The following is a 19,366-nucleotide window of genomic DNA, read 5'->3' as shown; positions in this document are numbered from 1 at the left end:
ACAGAGAAACCCTGTCTCAAAAAACCAAAATAAATAAATAAAATAAAAATAATTCTAAAAACAAAACCAAAATACCCCTCCTCCATCTGCATAGTGAAGGATCAACTTCGAAGCCATCAAGATACTCAGTAGGCAAAGGCTTGCCATGAAGGCTGAGTGTGAGCCTGAGGACCCTCAGAGAAGGAAAAGAAAAAAAAAAAAAACCCAATGCTGAGTAATTAATTGGTTTTGTTGAGAAAGGGTTTCTCTGTGTAGTTTTGGCTATCCTGGCCTTGAACTCAAAAATCCACCTGCCTCTGCCACTAAGAGCTGGGATTAAAGGCGAGTGCTATATAAATATATATATAAAATGAACTTTCTTCACCCAGAGAGAGCTCTGGCCTTTATTCTGGCTCTTGGCCAAGGGGAACAGACCTAGAATTCGCCTGTTGTTTGTAACCAGTGCCTGGTTGGTAAGGGTTTCCCAAGTGTTGAGTGTGTCTCTAGTACTCCAGGAACACGCTGCTTTGTCTATATTTACAAGAGGCACATTTAAATAAAATATATTTGTAAGTCAGGTGTGGTGACTCTTACCTATAATCCCAACAGTTAGGAGGTAGAAGCAGGAGAATTACTATGTATCTTCGGCCAGCCTTACCTACATGACTTCCAAGCTAGCTTAGGCTTTGGTGTGAGACCCTTCAAACATTTTTTTAAAAATTAAAAAAAGAAAAGAAGAGGAAGGAAGGAAGGGAGGGAAGGAGGGAGCGAGGGATGGAGGAAGGCAGGCTTGTGTGCTATAAACATATTCAATTTTTATTAATTAAATAACAATAATGGGAAAGTAATCCAACAATAACTTTAGCAACAAATGTTTCTAGACGATCTTCTAGAAGTTAGGAGACATTCGAACTACAGGCAGGAATCCCAGTGTAAGGAACCTGAGGGACGCTGCATGTGGATGTGAAGAGCCCTTTCTACAGAGGCTGGGAGTGAAGGGGTCACTGTAGAGACCCTCACTCCCAGGCGAATGGCAGTCAGCACGTTTACTGCTGGTGTGGGGAAATGGGCACCTCACCGGGGTCCAGATACATGAGATTGAGACAGTGGGTGGGCAACAGCTGAGGAATTGCTGAGACATGGCTCTGTTTCCTGATTAGTTGGGGGTGGGTTTAAGTTCATTTAAAAGCAGCCAGCCATTCTTGGGCCAGCGAGATGGCTAAGTGGGGACTGGCGAATGCTGCCAAGCCTGCAAACCTGAGTTCAATTTCCAGGACCCACATGGTGGAAAGAGAGAACCGACTCCTGCAGATTGACCTCTGACCTCCACACTCATGTTGTAGCATGCACAGATACACGCTCACACAAAATAAATGTTTAAGTTTTAAAACTTTAAAAAAAAATTTTTTTGGTTTTTTGAGACAGGGTATCTCTATGCTTAAATTTTTTATTTTTGTTTTTATTTCTTAAACTTTTTGTGTTTTTAACAATCACTGGTTTTTTGTTTTAATTTAAAATTATAGATGCTTGTGAGCTATTATGTGGGCACTGGGAATTGAACCCAGGTCCTCTGGAAGAGCAGTCAATGCTTTTAACCATTAAGACATCTCTATAGCTCCTAAAACTTATTATTTGTTTTTTTTTAAGCAGCCATTCCTCAGGCTTCTACCTTGGGAGGGGTAATCATCAACCTTTCCCAGAACCTCCTTATTGGTAAAGACCTCATGGTCCTGCTGGTCCCAAACGAGGCCCCACTTGACGCCACCTGTCTGTCTCCAAAGACCTCACACTTGTAGGAACATCTGGGCTAGGATGGGAGAGAGTCTGCCTCCATCATCCTTCGATCAGGGAAGAACCCAGAGTCAGCTTTCCCAAGACACCAGAGTTTCCAAGGCGCCCCATGGCAGGAAGCAGCCAACGCCAGCTGCGGCACACGCCAGACGCTCTTGATATTACTCTGCTTTTCCCCTGGACGGCACCAGCACGCTCGGACACCTGCGACCTCTTCAAGCTCCTTGCAAAGGCAGAGCCAGTGGCAACCCCACGCTGATAAGATTAATCTGCAGGGCCGATTATGGTGTAATTTCCTATGCTGAAACTTTGTAGATTTTTTTTTAAAGGGTTTCATTTTCCAATTGGTCTGATTTCACAGGAAAATTTACCTGTTTCTCTGAGGCATTTTTTCTCCTGGAAGAGAGGTGCTGATTGGCCCAAAATAACTGACAATCTGGTGTAACAAAAATTTCCAATGTAAACTCATTTTCCCTTGGTTTCAGCAATTTTAACTCTATATATAGAGAGATCTCTGTCAGAATTGCATTGTTAGCGTCTCTTGATAAACTTAATTGTCTCCCATCCCTGACGGTAGAGAGCTCTATTGATGGGTCTCAGCCCCCAGCTAGCTGCCATCCTGCTCTGGCTTCTAGCATGTACTGGGCACTACACCCTCGGATGCAACGACAAAGCCCTGAAAGAGATCATTCACATTTTGAACCAAGTCACAGAAAAAGGGGTGAGTACCCTATCTGGCACCATCTCCCCAGATGCTCAGGTGATTCTAGCTGGGGCGGTTCTAGGCTAGGAGAACCGAGTTGCTAGAAAGGTCTGCGACTGGGGGTTGGAGCAGGACTCGGGACACAGCCAGACTTCGTGAGACCCTGCTACTTCCAACGTGGAGGCTGTCGGGCGTTTCCTTGGGGTGAGGAGTGAGAGGTGTATCAATGATTTCTCGGTCCTGCTTGGACTGAACTCTATCTTTCCATCTTTCCATCGTCAAGACACCATGCACGGAGATGGTTGTACCAGACGTCCTTACAGCAAGGAAGGTAAGTGGAGCCGTGGGGTCGGCTTTGGCCTACGCGGTGGGTGGGAGAGGAGCGGCACCCGCAAGTGTCTGAATAAGAAACTTCTGTGACAGAAAACTGGCAAGCCCAAAGGAGGCGTTCTTCTACACTGTGGAGGCTGAGTTCCTCTCCGGTGTATTTTGCAGTTTCGGATTTCACTAGACATGTCACAGAACGCCTGCCTTCTTCATCCTAACTCAGGGTGCAGGCGTCCCGAGAGTCCTACCCAGTCTTGGCGCAGTCTCTGGAACATAGAAGATACACAATTTGTGCCTGCTGAATGAGAGAATTCTCTCTCTCCTATCTCTTCCTTTGGCCTATGCATTTCTGAAAAACTGAATACACCCTCAAAAACAGATATGGAGATTACAGGTTGAGAAGGCTTTCACTTTGTCTAAGAGACTTCCTATGGTATTGCCAGATCTCCTCTTTCTCAGCCTGGTCACCTAAGAGCCAGCCGGGATGGTGGCCCTCTCTGTGTCTCCTCAGCTCACTCTGTCCCACCCCTGGCCCCTTCAGCCTAGTGTGGACCTGTCCTCTGGTTGGAGTCTGCCCATCCCTGCTTCTGCCTGGGCATCTACCTCCCCTGTCTGCCTCCTGCACTGCCTCCCCCACCTCTCCATCTGGAGTGGGAGGGGACAGATGTGACAGCTGATAGTGCATTTTCTCTCACAAACACATGACTGGCTACCTCCGTATCAATAGCTCGGCGCACTGCAGTTCCTGTTTTCATGGAAACACACAACTGAGCATGAAAAGCCCCAGAGCCTTGATTTCCCAGTGCCCTCCCTACTGCCTGCTTCCCACGTGCGCCGGACGGGGGGCGGGTCAGGACGGAAGCTCTGTGGGGTAGTTGGGGGTCATAGCCCAGCACCCGGGCCATGAACAGGGTTCATCCCCATCCACAGGGAACTGCCCTCATGACTTTATCTGAATGGTCTCATTTTATTCAGGATTATTCCAGGCCGAGTTTCTGAAGGACAAATACACATGTATGTACGTATATATGTAAACACTCATATGCATATATGTGTGTATTTGGTCTATATATGTATATCTACATATACATATATGTGTGTGCATATATATCTGTGTGTGTGTGTATATATATATATGTGTGTATATATATATATATATCGCTGTTTTATATCTATGTCGACTTAAGTATTTATTGATCTCTGAGTCCTTCCAACTCAGATGGTAGCTACCAGAAGCTGGGTCTACTGTCCTGCCCTAGCAAAGCCCAGGGCAGGGATCAGCTCCTGGGAACTGGGCCTGGTGGAAGTGTCAGGCCTGGGTGTGAGAGCCTTTGGTGTTGGCTGTAGTTCCGCCATTCACTGGCCATCTGGTTTTTGGCAGATCTTCATCGATCTTGGAGCCTCGGTGTCCACATGTGGAGACGCCAAGGTTGATTCTGAAGGTCGTCTGAGGGCGGGAGGCCAGTTCTAGGAATTTCACTGGAAGTGTTTTGTGTAAGGCTCTAGGACCCTGACCTAGGCCTCAGCCCGGCTGCAGAGAAGGGATGAGTCTGAGGAGGGCAGTGGCCCGGCCAGGCCTCTGTGGCTCCAAGCTGGGGCCTCCTCACTACAGGCCGGCTCTATACTGCTCCTCCCTGCCCCCACCCTCCTGCTGGCCTTGCTCTTCCTCAGTCTGCCTTTCTTGCTTGTCACACTCTTGTTTCGTGGGCTTTCCCCCAAACGTCAGGGCCTCCTGGTTTTGCTCCCCTCCCCCTTCTTGTCTGTCCTCCAGAGATTCGGCATTGGTTACCTTCATAGTGTGGCATTTCTGACCAGGAAAGAGCTCTTCTCTAGAGGCCACAAAATTGGTTTGAGGGGGGATGACTTCTCTGGGGTTCCCAAGAGACGGCTTTTTCAAACTCTAGTACATTTACTTTAACTTTTGGGAGGACCAAAGCCCGCGGCCTCTTCAAGCTGGGCAGCACCCAGCTGTCAGTAGGAAGAGTGCTCTGAGATAAATCCCTGGTGTCACAGGCAATACTGGCTGGGGTACGGACAGTCACCTGAGGAAAAGCCATGGCAAGCACCAAGCTGGCTGTTTTGTGAAGGGCCTCAGGGTGGCCCATCGGCTGGGCTATTTCCTCTTCATGAAAGAGAATTAAAGACCAAAGCCCTTGAGATACTCTGAGGGTGTGTGTGTGTGTGTGTGTGTGTGTGTGTGTGTGTGTGTGTGTGTGTGTATGTGTGTGTTCGTGCATGTAGTGGCACCCTCTCTATGGTTGCCTTTTTATTTTTTTATTTTTTTTATTTTTATTTATTTATTTATTTTTTTTTGTTTTTCGAGACAGGGTTTCTCTATGTAGCTTTGTGCCTTTCCTGGAGCTCACTTGGTAGCCCAGGCTGGCCTCGAACTCACAGAGATCCACCTGGCTCTGCCTCCCGAGTGCTGGGATTAAAGGCGTGCTCCACCACCGCCCGGCGCCTTTTTATTTTTTAAGACAGTCTCGCGTCGCCTGGAGCTTGGCAAGCAGGCTAGGCTGGCTGCCCACTGAGCCTCAGGATCCTCCTGTCTCTGTCAACTCTAGCTCTGGGGGGGATGACTAAGAAACACCACCACATCCAGCCTTTTAAAAAACATTCGGGTTCTGAGGACTGAACTCAGGGCCTCATGCTTGCGAGGGAAGCACGCCAACCACTGGGCCATCTCCTCTGGCCCCATTCGTTTTAAAGGATTACCTCATCTAAAGCGCTGGCTGATTAGATTTGGGCCCAATTAGAGAGAACGAAATACAGCGGGGATAGGAGGACTCCGTTTTCTTGGGCCCACACGAGGCTGGTTGAGAGCTGCGAGGACCCTGAAACAGTTGCTGCCACAGAAGACGCCTCCTAGCTAGCCATTTCCTGCCATTCTTGTGAGCCACAGACTTGCTTGTGGTGAGGACTGAGGTACAAGGCTGGCTGCCTGTCACGGTGTGCTCCCTGAGCCACGGCTGGCCCTGCCAGGCAGGACTTTCTCAGGCAGAGATACAATCAAGTGGGGTGCCATGTCATCCTTGGCGGCAAAATCAATGGAACTGAAATCTGAAGATCCCCGATTCAGCTGCCTTTGAGACTGGCTCTTTTGAAGTGTCCCCACTGGGTGAAGTCTCTTTCCAATTCCATTTTTAATCTAATTAGTTTTAGAGGCTACATGCTGATAAGCCAGGCGTGAGGGCACACACTTTTAGTCCCAGCACAGGAGGGAGAGACAGGCAGATCTCTGTGAGTTCTGGGCCAGCCAGGAACGCACAGTGAGACCCTGTCTCAAGCCAACAAAACTCTAGTGAGATATTTGGGTTCTCTCTCTCTCTCTCTCTCTCTCTCTCTCTCTCTCTCTCTCTCTCTCTCTCTCTCTCTCTCCTGTATTGGACATTGAACCTGGACCCTGACACATGCTAGGCAAGTGCTCCACCATTGAGTTCACCCCCAGTCCTGATATCTACCCAAATATTAGCAGTATAAGAGTTACTTCTGGCTGGTGGGATAAGTGAATTCATTTTTGTTAAGTATACCATAATAGTCAGAAAAAAAACAGGCACGCATGGAAAGTGAAAACAGCGAGAAGCTGCTTGGGCGGCACCCTGCCTGTCCTGTCGGCTCCCCTGGTGTCATCATGGCGCATCCTGGCTCGGTGGACCAAGGGTGGGCCATGAGAGTCGCTAACAAGCTCCCGGTGATGTCGTATGCAGCCTGTGGCGTAGCCAGGGTCATGTAGAGACAGCTTCTCTCTGTGGGATAGAGACTGACTCATGCTGACACTCTCCATGATCTGTCTGTGAGCTTCAGGGGAAACCAGAGGAAACCTGAGGCCTGGAGAGACAGGGACAGTCCCTCTCCCAGGTTCCCCGCTGGTGCATTCTGTCTTCTGAGACCTGAGTCCTTGGGAAGAGCCAGGGGCTCTCATCTCTACCAATGATGAGCAAAGGCTCCTCTCAGAAGCCATGGCCAAGGCCCAGGTCAATGGCACCCTCTCCTAGGAGCCTTTCCTGACCACCTACCGTGCTCCTAACTGGCTTTCTGGGGGACATGCCTTCATCCTTCACTGGACTATGAGCATATCCAGACCCTGCTTCTCCTTGGGTAGGGCCACATGGAGCATGCCCCAGCAGGCACTCGGCCATCAGCAAACATGGAGGATCCCCAGGAGCATGCAGAGCCACAGCTGGCTAAGAGCTCCTGGGGGCGCCTTGGGCAGAAAGGAAAAGCCACAGGGCAGAAAGGTGGGGACTGGGGGTGCAGTCAGGTGCTCCCCACTCTGCCATCTACCTAGGCGGGTGACTTTGCTGAAGGAACCCCCTTCAATAAAACCCTCCATGGAAAAGAACCTGGGAGATTCTGCAGAAATATTTGCATATAGATTCCGAGTTTAGCAGACTCACCTTTGGGGTAGGAAAATCATCACCTGCTCCAGTTCAAACCCAAGCAGCTGACAGCTTCCTGTATGGCTTCTCTTTGCAGAATACCACAGAGAAGGAGCTCATCTGCAGGGCTTCCCAGGTGCTTCGCAAGTTTTATTTCCCACATGAGGTGACCCCGTGCTTGAAGAACAATTCTGGGGTTCTCAAAGCCCTGAAGAGACTCCACAGGAGCATCAGCAACCTGTCTCCACAGGTAAGCAGGGCAGGACACTGTAGGAGCAGCATTAAAGACAGCAGACAGAGCTCTGGCTCTCACGGAATGTTCTAGTAGGGTAGTTAGAAGAGATAAAGAGTAATATAATGCCCAGTTGTCTTCATGCTATGAAGAAAGACCTAGGAGCCGGGCAGTGGTGGTGCACGCCTTTAATCCCAGCACTGGGGAGGCAGAGGCAGGTGAATCTCTGTGAGTTCCAGGCCAGCCTGGTCTACAAAGCGAGTTCCAGGAAAGGTGCAAAGCTACACAGAGAAACCCTGTCTCAAAAAAACAAAAAAACAAACAAACAAACAACAAAAAAAAAAAAACAATAAAGACCTAGGAATGAAGAGAGTGGGTGGCTGGGGAGGAGGCTGATTCTCTGAGCCCCCTCAGATATTTGGATTAAGTAAGGAAGCAAGGAGGCCATGAGATTAACAGAGAAATACGTGGATGAAATGCGTGTGTTCTAGTGTGGCTGGATCAGAGTTAAGAAAACAGGTTTAAGTCAGGTGGTGATGGCACATGCCTTTAATCCCAGCACTAAGAAGGCAGAGGCAGGCCTTCTGAATTTGAGACCAGCCTGGGCTACGGAGAAGAAATAGGTTTAGCAGCTGGATTCACTGGAGCCTTTGGATGCTGTCCCAGGGATGGAGGGAAACACCTAGAGTTACTGACAGGATGGAGCCCATGGGTGCTCCAAGTAATATTTGTTCACACTGGCTCCTGGGTGGAGAATAAGACCCCCCAATGGAGGGCCATCATCACATGTCCAGGACAGGGATGACAGTGGCTTGTACAGGGTAGGAACAAGGAGGTGGCTAGATCATCATTGATGGATAAACTCAGCACTACCACCCCACAGCTGTCCCCAAGGGGAAGACTTAAAGCTTTTGTTTTTTGTTTTTGTTTTCTGAGACAGGGTTTCTATTGGTGAAATTATTATGGCCACTCCACGTAGTTAAAAGGATATTTATTTAATGGCGTAACTCACAAATTAAGGAATAGGTAGGTCGCAGGATCTGGGGAAGGTGTATCGCAATCCAGCGGTGTTCTCTGGAGCTCTGCTCGGTCCATCTCCACCATTCAGCGTTCTGGTACCGAGAGCACGCTCGTCCATCCAGCTCTCGGGTCTCCAGGCGCCTCCCCTGGCCCCGCCTCATAGGCGTGACAGTTGCCAGAGTCTCAATGGGGGTTGGAACTTCCAGATCCAAGCTGGAATGGCTACCCACTACAGGTTTCTCTGTGTAGTTTTGGTGCCTGTCCTGGATCTCGCTTTGTAGACCAGGCTTGACTTGAACTCACAGAGGTCCGCCTGGTTCTGCCTCCCAAGGACTGGGATTAAAGGCGTGCGCCACCGCTGCCTGGCGACCTGAAGCTTTTGTAAGCATGGTGGCTGGTCTAAGCTATGTGACAAATAACTGGTGGCCCTGAGACCCAAACTGTGGGGTTGGCATGGAGGGGGTTCCTAGACTCCTGGCTATGTGCAGGGTCCCCACTCTGAAATGCATCTGCTTCCTGGGCAGGAGGGCAGTGAGACTTCCATCTTGCTCCACAGGCCAGGTGGCAACAGAGCCATGTCTGAGCCTACACGGTCTGTTCCTCCCTCCCATCTGTGACATGCCACTCCAGAGACCATAGCACGTGCCGAAAAGCAGGCCAAATCTTGTTAGTCTCATGAAAGTCACATGCAGGTTCAGAGAGCCTGAGAGCCCTGGTTTGAACATTGTTTTGGAGGCTCCCAGAGCCAGCTTGTCGGAGCCCAAACGGGCCTGAGGGTGAGACCCAAGTAAATACTCACACAATGAAACGTTTCTTTTGTAGAAAAGCTGTACTGGGAATGAGTCCACGCACACAACACTGAAAGACTTCTTGGAAAGCCTAAGAAGGACCATGCAAAAGAAATACTGGCAGTGTGGGAGTTCCACGTTTTAACTTATATGAGTTTTTAATGGTTTTATTTTTTTAATATTTATATATTTATAATTCATAAAATAAAATATATGTATTATCTAACAGCAATGACAGTTAATGACACTTCACTTGGCAATGAGGTCACAGTTTAGACTGTTACAGAAACCACTTAATTCACAGTGGCTACAAGTGGTTTGAGGACAGAACAGAGAGCTGGCTTCCTTCTCAAGGAGTCCCCACCCTCATCGAGGACACAATGCACAAGACCACTAAAGGACAGAAGTGGGGGCTGGAGGGGGCTGCAGAGATGGCTCAGCCGTTAAGAGCACCCATTGCTCTGTAGAGGACCAGGTTCAATTCCCAGCACCCACATGGCAGCTCACAACTGTCTGTAACTCCAAGATCTGACCCCCTCACACAGACAGACAGACATGCCCGCAAGACACCAATGCACATAAAATAAAAATAGATTATCAGAAAGGGAACTGGAGGGATGGTTTGGCGGCTAAGAGTACTTATTGCTCTTCCAGAGGACCCAAGTTCAATCTCCAGCACCCACATGACAGCTCACAACAGTAACTCCAGTCCCAGCAGATCTGATGCCCTCTTCTGGCCTCTTATGGAGGCATGCATGTCATACACAGATAACATGCATGTAGGCAAAACACCCATCCACATAAAAACAAGATAAAAAAATAAGCATAGAAGGGCCAGGGAGATGAATCTGTAGGTAGGAGAGAACTGACTTCATGGAATTATCCTCTGAACCACCACACACAGAGACTCAAACCCCTAACACACACACACACACACACACACACACACACACACACACACACACAGACACTCAAACCACTAACATACACACACACACACACACAAACTCCCTAACATGCACATACACACTCAAACCCCCCTAACACACACACACACACACACACACACACACACTTAAACCCTCTAACACACACATACACACACACACACACACACACACACTCAAACCCCCAACATACAGACACACTCAAAACCCCAATACACAGACACACTCAAACCCCCAATATACAGACACACTCAAACCCCCTTATACACATACACACACACTCAAACCCCCTAACACACACACACAGACACACACACTCAAAGCAAAAAGGCACCACACCCCACCCTCCCTGGGAAGGAGTCACTGAGACCACAGAGCCTGCAGTTGATGGAACAAGAACCAGATTTTTAAAAATATTTTTTTTAAGAGCAGGGAATTGATCGCACATACCTACAATCCAGTTTGAGGAAGGCCAGCATGGATCCCCAGAACCCACAGAAAAGTGGAAAGAGAAAAGCAACTCTACAAAGTCGGCCTCTGACCTCCATATGTACAGGGAGACTGTGGTCTGAATGAGAAAGGCCCCACAGGCTCGTGTTTGAATACTTGGTCCCCAGTCGGTGGAACTACTTGGGAAGGTTAGGAGCTGTGGCCTTGTTGGAGGAGTCACGTCCCTGGGGACAGGCTTTGAGGTGTCACAGAGCCCAGGCATTCCCGGTGTGCTTTCTTTGCCTCCTGCTTGTGGATCAAGCTGTGAGCTCTCAGCTGTCCCTGCCGCCATGCCTCTGTCCACCGTCATGGACTATGACCCCCAGGAACCTGAAGCCCCAAAGCAAATACTTCCTTTTCTAAGTTGCCCTGGTCTCGGTATTTTACCACGGCAAGAGCAGGAACTAAGATGGCACTGAGACAGAACAGGGAGACTGTTTAAGAGCAGGGGTGGGTAGTTAGGTGTGGTGGCACACACCTTTAATCCCAGCACTTGGGAGGCACAGGCAGGTGGATCTCTGTGAGTCTGAGGCCAGCCTGGTCTATATAGTGAGCTGCAGGCCAGCCAGAGATACAAAGAGAAACACTGCTGTAAGAAAAAAAAAGTTACTGGGCAAGAGAGATGGCCCAGTGGTTAGGGCTCAGTGGTCTTGCTCTTTGAAAAGGGACCACGATGTTTCCTGGCACACACATGGTGGATCACAATTATCTCCAACACCAAGGGATCTGATGCCTCTGGCCTCTGAGGGCACTGAACTCATGAGTACACAGCCACATGCACACATACACTTTTACACATAATTTAAAAGAATAAAAGTAAAATTAAAAAAAAGAATGTGAGTTATGACCAACCTGAATAAATAAGATTTTGCCTCAACTCTGCACCCTCCAAAAAAACATGAAGTAAATCTTAATTTTTCAATAAGGAAATTAATATGTAATATCTAAAGATGATAATTAAGAAAATAGTTGCAGTCATGAATTAGGGTTGGAGAGACGACTCACTGGTTAAAAGCACGGATTCCTTTTCCAAAGGACTTGGGTTCAAGTCCTCACACCACATGGTGGCTCACATCTGTCTGTAATTTCAGTTCCGGGGCATCTGACACCCTGTTCTGACCTCTGTGGGCACTGTGTGCAGAACACAGACATGCAGGCAGGCAATACACTCACACACATAAAATAAAAATGAACAAATCTCGGGTTGGGGATTTAGCTCAGTGGTAGAGCGCTCGCCTAGCAAGCACAAGGCCCTGGGGTTCGGTCCTCAGCTCTAAAAAAAAAAAAAAAAAAAGAACAAATCTCAAAAAAAAATTTAGAGAGTAGTCATGAATTAATGATGGCTGGTAGCTGGGGCCAGGTAACAGGCCACTGCTTTGTTTTCACACGAATTTGAAAGTTTTCTTTCTTTTCTTTTTTCTTTCTTTCTTTCTTTCTCTCTCTCTCTCTCTTTTTTTTAAAGGATTTATTTATTATGTATCCAGTGTTCTGCCTGCAGGCCAGAAGAGGGCACCAGATCTCATTACAGATGGTTGTGAGCCACCATGTGGATGCTGGGAATTGAACTCAGGACCTCTGGAAGAGCAGCCAGTGCTCTTAACTGCTGAGCCTTCTGTCCAGCCCTGAAAGTTTTCTTAATAAAAAAGTGAAGAAAAGTAGAGAATGAATGAAGAGATCTTTGAATTTGTGATGATAGCCACTGGAGGAAAAGAAAACAGAGGGAAGGTGGAATGGTACTTGGGTTAAGGAGGGATGAAGCAAAGCTGGAATGACTATGGGCAGCCAGTCCATTTTAGGTCGTGGGGGTGGGGGGTTGCGTGCTCAACCTTGTCCATGTGCATAAGAGATAAAATTCTGTTTTGTTTTGGTGACCCAGGTTTGATTCCTGGCACCCATGTGACAGTGTACAACTGTCTGAAATTTCAGTTCTAAGGGATCCACAGACACTGCATCCGCATTGTACATGGACATAAATGAAGGCAAAACGTACATAAAATTCGAATAAAATTTTTTTTTTTGAGACAGGATTTCTCTGTGTAGCCCTGGCTGTCCTGAAACGCACTTTGTAGACCAGGCTGGCCTCGAACTCACAGAGATCCGCCTGCCTCTGCCTCCTGAGCACTGGGATTAAAGGTATGTGCCACCACTGCCCAGGAAAATGTATTTTTTAAAAGAGCAGGAGTTATATCTTCACACTGCTATTTGAAAGGGATGGAAGCGAGAGGAGAGAACCTAACCAAGCCCCAGGGCATGGAACCTGCCCCTCAGAGGGCGCTCTGTGAAGGAAGATGGAGCTGGCAACAGTGACTTGGCACCCTTTTGACCCTCAGTCACACACGTGTGACGAAAATTAACACCAGTACTAAAATCACACCAACAATATATACCAACTTTTTAACCCCTTCAAAACAAGGGGAACAAATCAAAGCTTCAAATCTCACCCTGACCACAGTCAGTTTCACCCTGCCCACATAAAATACCAGTGTGCCAGGGGCAATAAAAGTCTAAGGCCAATTGGGGAAGATACACAGTTAACATTTTAATTTCCTTTCTCCTTTGATTGAAATTCATTTGCATGAGCTAGCTAAGGTGAGCTGCGTCCGCCACAGGATATGAGCTGTGGGTTTGCACTTGGTATATGAGGCCAGGCTGATAAAGGAAAGGCTGTCAAAAAGAAAGACCTAGAACAGACCACAGGATGCACACAGGTCAGCCGACAACACACTAACCTTCTTGTTTGCATTCGGACAGGGGGTCCTGGACTCTGGATTTAAACATCCAGCCACCAACCTCTGATTGGACCAAGAGAGGACGAGAACACAGGTTAAGGACACACATAAAACACGTGAGTGGAGAAACTTCAGGGTTAAGTGAAAGGCATGAGGCTTGTGATTGGAGCAGTTATGGAGGCCACGGCCAGTGCCTGCTTGGTGGAGTGTACCTTGTCGCTGACAGCGAGGGTGGAGCCATCGGCCCTCTCTCCCATGATTCCTATCGTCACTGCTTTTGCCCTCACCCACTGGATAGGCCGTCGCTAACTGGCATTTGGCAATGGGTAATAAATATCTAGTGGATAAAGCCGGGCGGTGGTGGCGCACGCCTTTAATCCCAGCACTCGGGAGGCAGAGCCAGGTGGATCTCTGTGAGTTCGAGGCCAGCCTGGGCTACCAAGTGAGTTCCAGGAAAGGTGCAAAGCTATACCGAGACACCCTGTCTCGAAAAACCAATAAATAAATAAATAAATAAATAAATAAATAAATAAATAAATAAATAAATAAATAAAATAAATAAAATAAATAAATAAAATAAAATAAATAAATAAATATCTAGTGGATAAATGCCCTAACGAAACCATGTAGTTGTGTCTTGTGTGCAACGTTTTTGGGGGGTGCATTAATAAGTGTTGGCCTCTAGTAAGAACGCCACAGGGATGTGCCAGTCGAGCAAATAAAGCGGCTCACTGCCAAACTTGAAGGCCTGAGTTTGGTGCCCAGGACCTACATGGTAGACAGAGAGAAGTGACTTCCACAAGCTGTCCCTAGCCACCACATGCTCTGTTGCATACACATGGGCACGTGCGAATAAATAAATGTAACCTAAACAATGACTCGGGCCTTCTTTTTGTCTGCTCTGTCTGCACCATCGCCTGTGACCTCGGTTTGTCTTTGTCCTCCCAGCTGGCACCCCACAGTATCCAGATCCTCCGAGGATGGCACAGCTCACAGCCTCCTCATGGAAGAGGCGCAGTGTGGTCCATCAACACACAGGCCAGGCTCTCAGCTCTGTCCACCTCCGCCCAGGGCAAGGCAGGGTTTTCTCTCGTCTTGTTAACTTGCAGGGTTAATTTATTCAACACGAGGTTCACTCTCGGGTCGGGCACTGTAGCTCCTTAAGTAACTGTCATGGCTGACACCTCTTGAACTGGCCTCCCTAAAACAAACAAACAAGCCAGGCGGCGCTTGTGCAAGTCTTTAATCCCAGTCCTGGGGGGAGAGGCGGGGGCAGAGCCTGGCAGACCTCTGTGAGTTCAAGGCCAGCCTGGTCTACAGAGTGAGATCCAGGATAAGTACCAAAACTATACAGAAAACCCTGTCTCAAAAAACCAAAAAACGCGCCGGGCGTTGGTGGCGCACGCCTTTAATCCCAGCACTCGGGAGGCAGAGGCAGGCGGATCTTTGTGAGTTCGAGGCCAGCCTGGGCTACCAAGTGAGTTCCAGGAAAGGCGCAAAGCTACACAGAGAAACCCTGTCTCGAAAAACCAAAAAAAAAAAAATAAAAAATAAAAAATAAAAAATAAAAAAAAAAAAACCAAAAAACAAGCGGGGTGGTGGTGGTGGCGGTGGTGGCGGTGGTGGCGGTGGTGGCGGTGGTGGCGGTGGTGGCGGTGGTGGCGGCGGCGGCGCATGCGTTTAATCCCAGCACTCGGGAGGCAGAGGCAGGCGGATCTCTGTGAGTTCGAGGCCAGCCTGGGCTACCAAGTAAGTTCCAAGAAAGGCGCAAAGCTACACAGAGAAACCCTATCTCGAAAAAACAAAAAACAAAAAACAAACAAAAAAACCCAAAAAAAAAACCCCAAAAACAAATAAACAAACAAACAAAAACGCCCAACAATTTAAAAAAGATTTCCCCTCCTGCTGTACTAGGGATTGAACCCAGGGCCTTGTGCATGTAGAGAAGCACTTTACTGTGAGGTGCATCCTAGTCCTCTTGGTCTCCCACCCTGAGACTATGGCATTCTCACCTTAGCTCTCCAGACTGCCTTCGTGTGTGTGTGTGTGTGTGTGTGTGTGTGTGTGTGTGTGTGTATGCACAAGCATGTATGTGCATGTGACTTCACACTGCAATGTGAAGGCCAGACAATTTCATGTGTCTTTCTCAATCACTATCTTACTTTTTCTTTTTATGAATGTTAGTGTATATGCATGTGTGTATGACTGTATGCCTATGTGTGTGTACATGTGAGTGTATATGAGTGTATACCTCTGTGTGTGTGCATATATGTGTATGCTTGTGTGTGCATGTGAGTGTGTATGAGTGTATGCCTGTGTGTGCATGTGTATGACTGTGTAAATGTATGAGTACATGTGCATGTGTATATGACTGTGTGTACATGTGTGTATAAGTGTATGCCTCTATGTGTGCATGTGCACATGTGTGCATGTATGAGTGCATGCCTGTGTGTGTGTACTTGTATGGTGTGACACACATGTTGAAGTACAGCCAGCAGTACTCTCTCCCTCCTTTAGGTGAGTATCAGACATTGAACTCAGCTCATTAGGTTGGTACAGCAAGTCCCTTTACCCTCTGATTCATCTCCCCAACTCTCCATCTTGCGTCTTGAGACAGGATCTTACTTAACCTGGAGCTCATCCCATCAGGTCGATTGGCTGGCCAGCAAGTGGCCCAGATCCACCGGTTTCCACCTAGCTCTGGGCAGGTTTTGGCTGCCATACCCGGCTTCTATGTGGGTGCTGGTGATCTCAGGTCTGCACACCCCCTGAGTGTCCTTACCCACTGAGCCATCTCCCCAGTCCCAAGATACACTCAAAAGAGGCACCAGGACACTTACACACTGCTGGTGGGAAAGTAAGCTGGGTAGCCACTGTGGAAACCGGTGCGGAGGTTCCCAAAAAACTAAACACAGAGCCACCATATGATTCAGTTCCTCACTATAAGCCAGGATTGTGAGCACACCATAGAGATGCTTGTATATTCACAGTCATTGTCGCCCTGCACAATCATGAAGGTACAGAACCAAGATACCTATCCACAGATAGACAGAGAATATGTTGTTCATATACACAACGGAATCATGCTTAGGCATGAAGAATGAAATCATGGTATTTACAGAAAGTAGATGCTGCTGAAGATTATGTTAAACAAAATAAAGCCAAATTGAGAAAGACTTTTTCCATTTTATGCAGAGTCTGGATTTAAATCTGTGTGTATTCAGAGCGTGTGCACATGGGTAAAGCGAAAGGGAATTAGGGGAGGAGGAATTTTCAGGGGTGGGGTGGGTGGAATACCAAATCACCTGTGAGAAGCAGAAATCAAAGTATTTGAAGGAAGGATGGGGAAGGACAGGGGGTGAGGGGCACTAATTAAACATTCTGATGGTGTTTGTGTATGAGGATGACACAATTAAATCAACCATTTTGTATGTGAACTTAAAGAATTAACAATAAAAAGGAGGCAGTCTGGCCAGTGGGGGGCAAAACTCTAGGTGGAGATCAGAAGTTGAGGCTGGCGTAGGATTTCTGCAGCGTCTATGGTACTTTTAGGGTGGGTTAAGCAATATCCTCTTTGTTAAGATTGGTATCGCACTCTGAGAAAATTTGATTCGGTTGTAAAGTCCCAGTTAAATTCTTAGCTACAATCGGAGAAATGCAGCCTTTGATTACAACTCAAATTTCCCCAGCCCTCTGAGAGGCTGGGGGAGGGGAGCAGGTGTGGGAGAACATCTGATCCGTCCCATGCTTCAGAGAGCCATAACCGTGTTTGGGTAAGACAGCCCGATGTTCTGATAAGACTGATAAAAGTAACCTGAAGGCTGGGTCGCAGGAAGCCCAAGATAAATGCCGAGAGGAAACAGGTTGTTTTTGAAGTAGCCTCTACACCATCGCTTTCCCACACAAGGGCTCAGCTTCCGAAGGAAGACGGAATACCTGATTTGCTTTGCAAATGAAACTGTTTAAGGAGCAACTCTGCTTATCTACTAACAAATGTGTCTGGAGGCTCTCCCCCTCAACCTGAAGCTCGGTGGGCTTCAGAGCCCCTGGACTGTGGCTGCTGAACTTGCGCTGACTGAAGCCCCAGACTTGGGCTGACGGTGAACATCATTCATTCAGATACTACCTAGTTTTACACATGAATTGAGTGATTCACTGGAAAAGATGAGAACAGGAAACAGCAATGATGGCTAGCCCTGGTAGCTCCTGCCTGTGATCTCAGCACTCAGGAGGTGGAGTCAAGATGATCAGAAACTGAAGGTCATCCTTGGCTATATACAGAGTTGGAGGCTAGCCTGGGCTAAGTAAGACACTGTCACAAAAAAACAAAAAATGCGGGGTTGGGGGTGGAGGGTGGGGCTGTAGAGATGGCTCAGAGGTTAAGAGCACAAACTACTTTTCCAGAGGACTGGAGTTTAGTTCCCAGCACTCATGCTGTGTGGCTCACAACTGTCTGTAACCCCAGCTTAAGGGGATCCGACGCCCTCTTCTGGCTTCCACTGGCAATTGCATTCATGTGCCAATACCTCCCCACCCCTACTCCCACCAAACACAAAAAAATCCTAAAAGCCTGGCAGGGGTGGCTCACACCTTTAATCCCAGCACTAGGGAGGCAGAGCCAGGCGGATCTCTGTGAGTTTGAGGCCAGCCTAGTCTACAGAGTGAGTTCGAGGCCGGCCTGGTCTACAGAGTACAGGACAGGCACCAAACCTACACAGAGAAACTCTGTCTCCAAAAAACAGGGGGGGGGGGGGGAAGAGCATGGCTGAGGAGGTAGATCAGCAAGTAAAGTGCTAAGTTTGGCGGAGCACTCATGTAAAAATTGGAGCAGAGCAGTATCTGCCCAGGGGAGGCAGAGAAAGAAGCATCCCTGGGACTCACCCATCTGCCATCCTGGCCTAACCACCAGATCCTAGAGCAGTAAGAACCCTACACACACACACAAACACACACACACACACACACACACACACACACACACACAGAGAGAGAGAGAGAGAGAGAGAGGCACGCACACACACATACATGTGTGCCCCTCAAAACTAATGCTCTTAGTCTCAAAGAAGGGAGTAGGAAATGGTGACCCAGTGTCAACTAGGCAACAGGTAAGGAGGCCATTAGATCACATAGTTCAATCAAAGAAATTCTTGAAGGCCGGGGAGACAGTTCAGCAGTTAAGAGCACTAGCTGCTCTTACAGGACTAGAATTCAGTTTCCAGGACTCACATGGTAGCTCTCAACTGTCCCTAAATCCAGTTCAGAGGGATCTGATGCCTTCTCCTGACCATTGCAGGCACCAGGCACACTCATACTGCACATACATAGATGCAGGCAAAACATGCAAACTCATAAAACTCATAACTCTTTAGAAAGGAAAAGGATATCGTGAAGACATCCATTCCTAAAGGACACCAGGCTTTAGAGAAGATTGCTTTGGGGCTGTCCTGGGACCTTCCTGAGTGTCCAACCATTCCCTGACCCCCACCAGCTGTAATTCTGCTCGAATTGTTTATGGCCTCAGGGTCTCTGGGAGGGACTGGAGAAGGAGAACGTAAGTAGGAAGGAAGAGGAGGGAGATGGTCCCATCTCCACAGCCACGGAGAAGCCATCATCCCGGCTGGGGATGACACTGCCTGCACCATCCTTCCAAGGACTGTCAACAGTCACCAAGCCTGGCTGGACTTGAAGATGGCACAGCCTGGCTCAGAGGACAGTGTGTATGGCATCTCCACAGCAGGGGTTCCACAAAAGCTAGCAGCTGGAAAGGGAGCAAAGCCCAGGTTTAAAAAATAAAGTCCTCTGCATGAGAGCAGAGGGAAAGTTATTTGGGTAGAAGGGGACTGACAAGGCAAGCCAAGGGGATGAAAGGGATCAATGTCTAGTGAAATGGGTGTCTGAAAATGACACAATGAAACTCAGTCACTTAGTATGCTAACTTGAGAAAAAAAAGTCCTTTAGTCATGAAATCAACACTTCTCAAGA

General features: G+C 48.0%; 1 protein-coding gene across 1 annotated transcript; it reads left to right on the top strand.

Moving 5' to 3' along the window:
- Positions 1–2,359: 2,359 nt before the first annotated feature.
- Positions 2,360–9,518, top strand: Il4 (interleukin 4). The gene is made up of 4 exons (XM_006995896.3): positions 2,360–2,491; positions 2,757–2,804; positions 7,277–7,429; positions 9,254–9,518. Exons 1-4 carry the CDS (start codon positions 2,360–2,362, stop codon positions 9,362–9,364), a joined length of 444 nt encoding a protein of 147 aa, XP_006995958.1. The 3' UTR covers positions 9,365–9,518.
- The last annotated feature ends 9,848 nt before the right edge of the window (positions 9,519–19,366 follow it).

Source organism: Peromyscus maniculatus, chromosome 8 (assembly GCF_049852395.1).
Source record: "Peromyscus maniculatus bairdii isolate BWxNUB_F1_BW_parent chromosome 8, HU_Pman_BW_mat_3.1, whole genome shotgun sequence".
Taxonomy (NCBI): Eukaryota; Metazoa; Chordata; class Mammalia; order Rodentia; family Cricetidae; genus Peromyscus; species Peromyscus maniculatus.
This window is presented reverse-complemented; position numbering and strand designations above follow the sequence as displayed.

What these genes read in the sequence shown, in the direction of transcription:
- Il4 (XM_006995896.3), top strand. Translation starts at nt 2,360, where the DNA reads ATGGGTCTCAGCCCCCAGCTAGCTGCCATCCTGCTCTGGCTTCTAGCA. An exon ending in ACCAAGTCACAGAAAAAGGG is followed by an intron (nt 2,492 to 2,756) that starts GTGAGTACCCTA and finishes TCCATCGTCAAG; the next exon opens with ACACCATGCACGGAGATGGT. An exon ending in ACGTCCTTACAGCAAGGAAG is followed by an intron (nt 2,805 to 7,276) that starts GTAAGTGGAGCC and finishes TTCTCTTTGCAG; the next exon opens with AATACCACAGAGAAGGAGCT.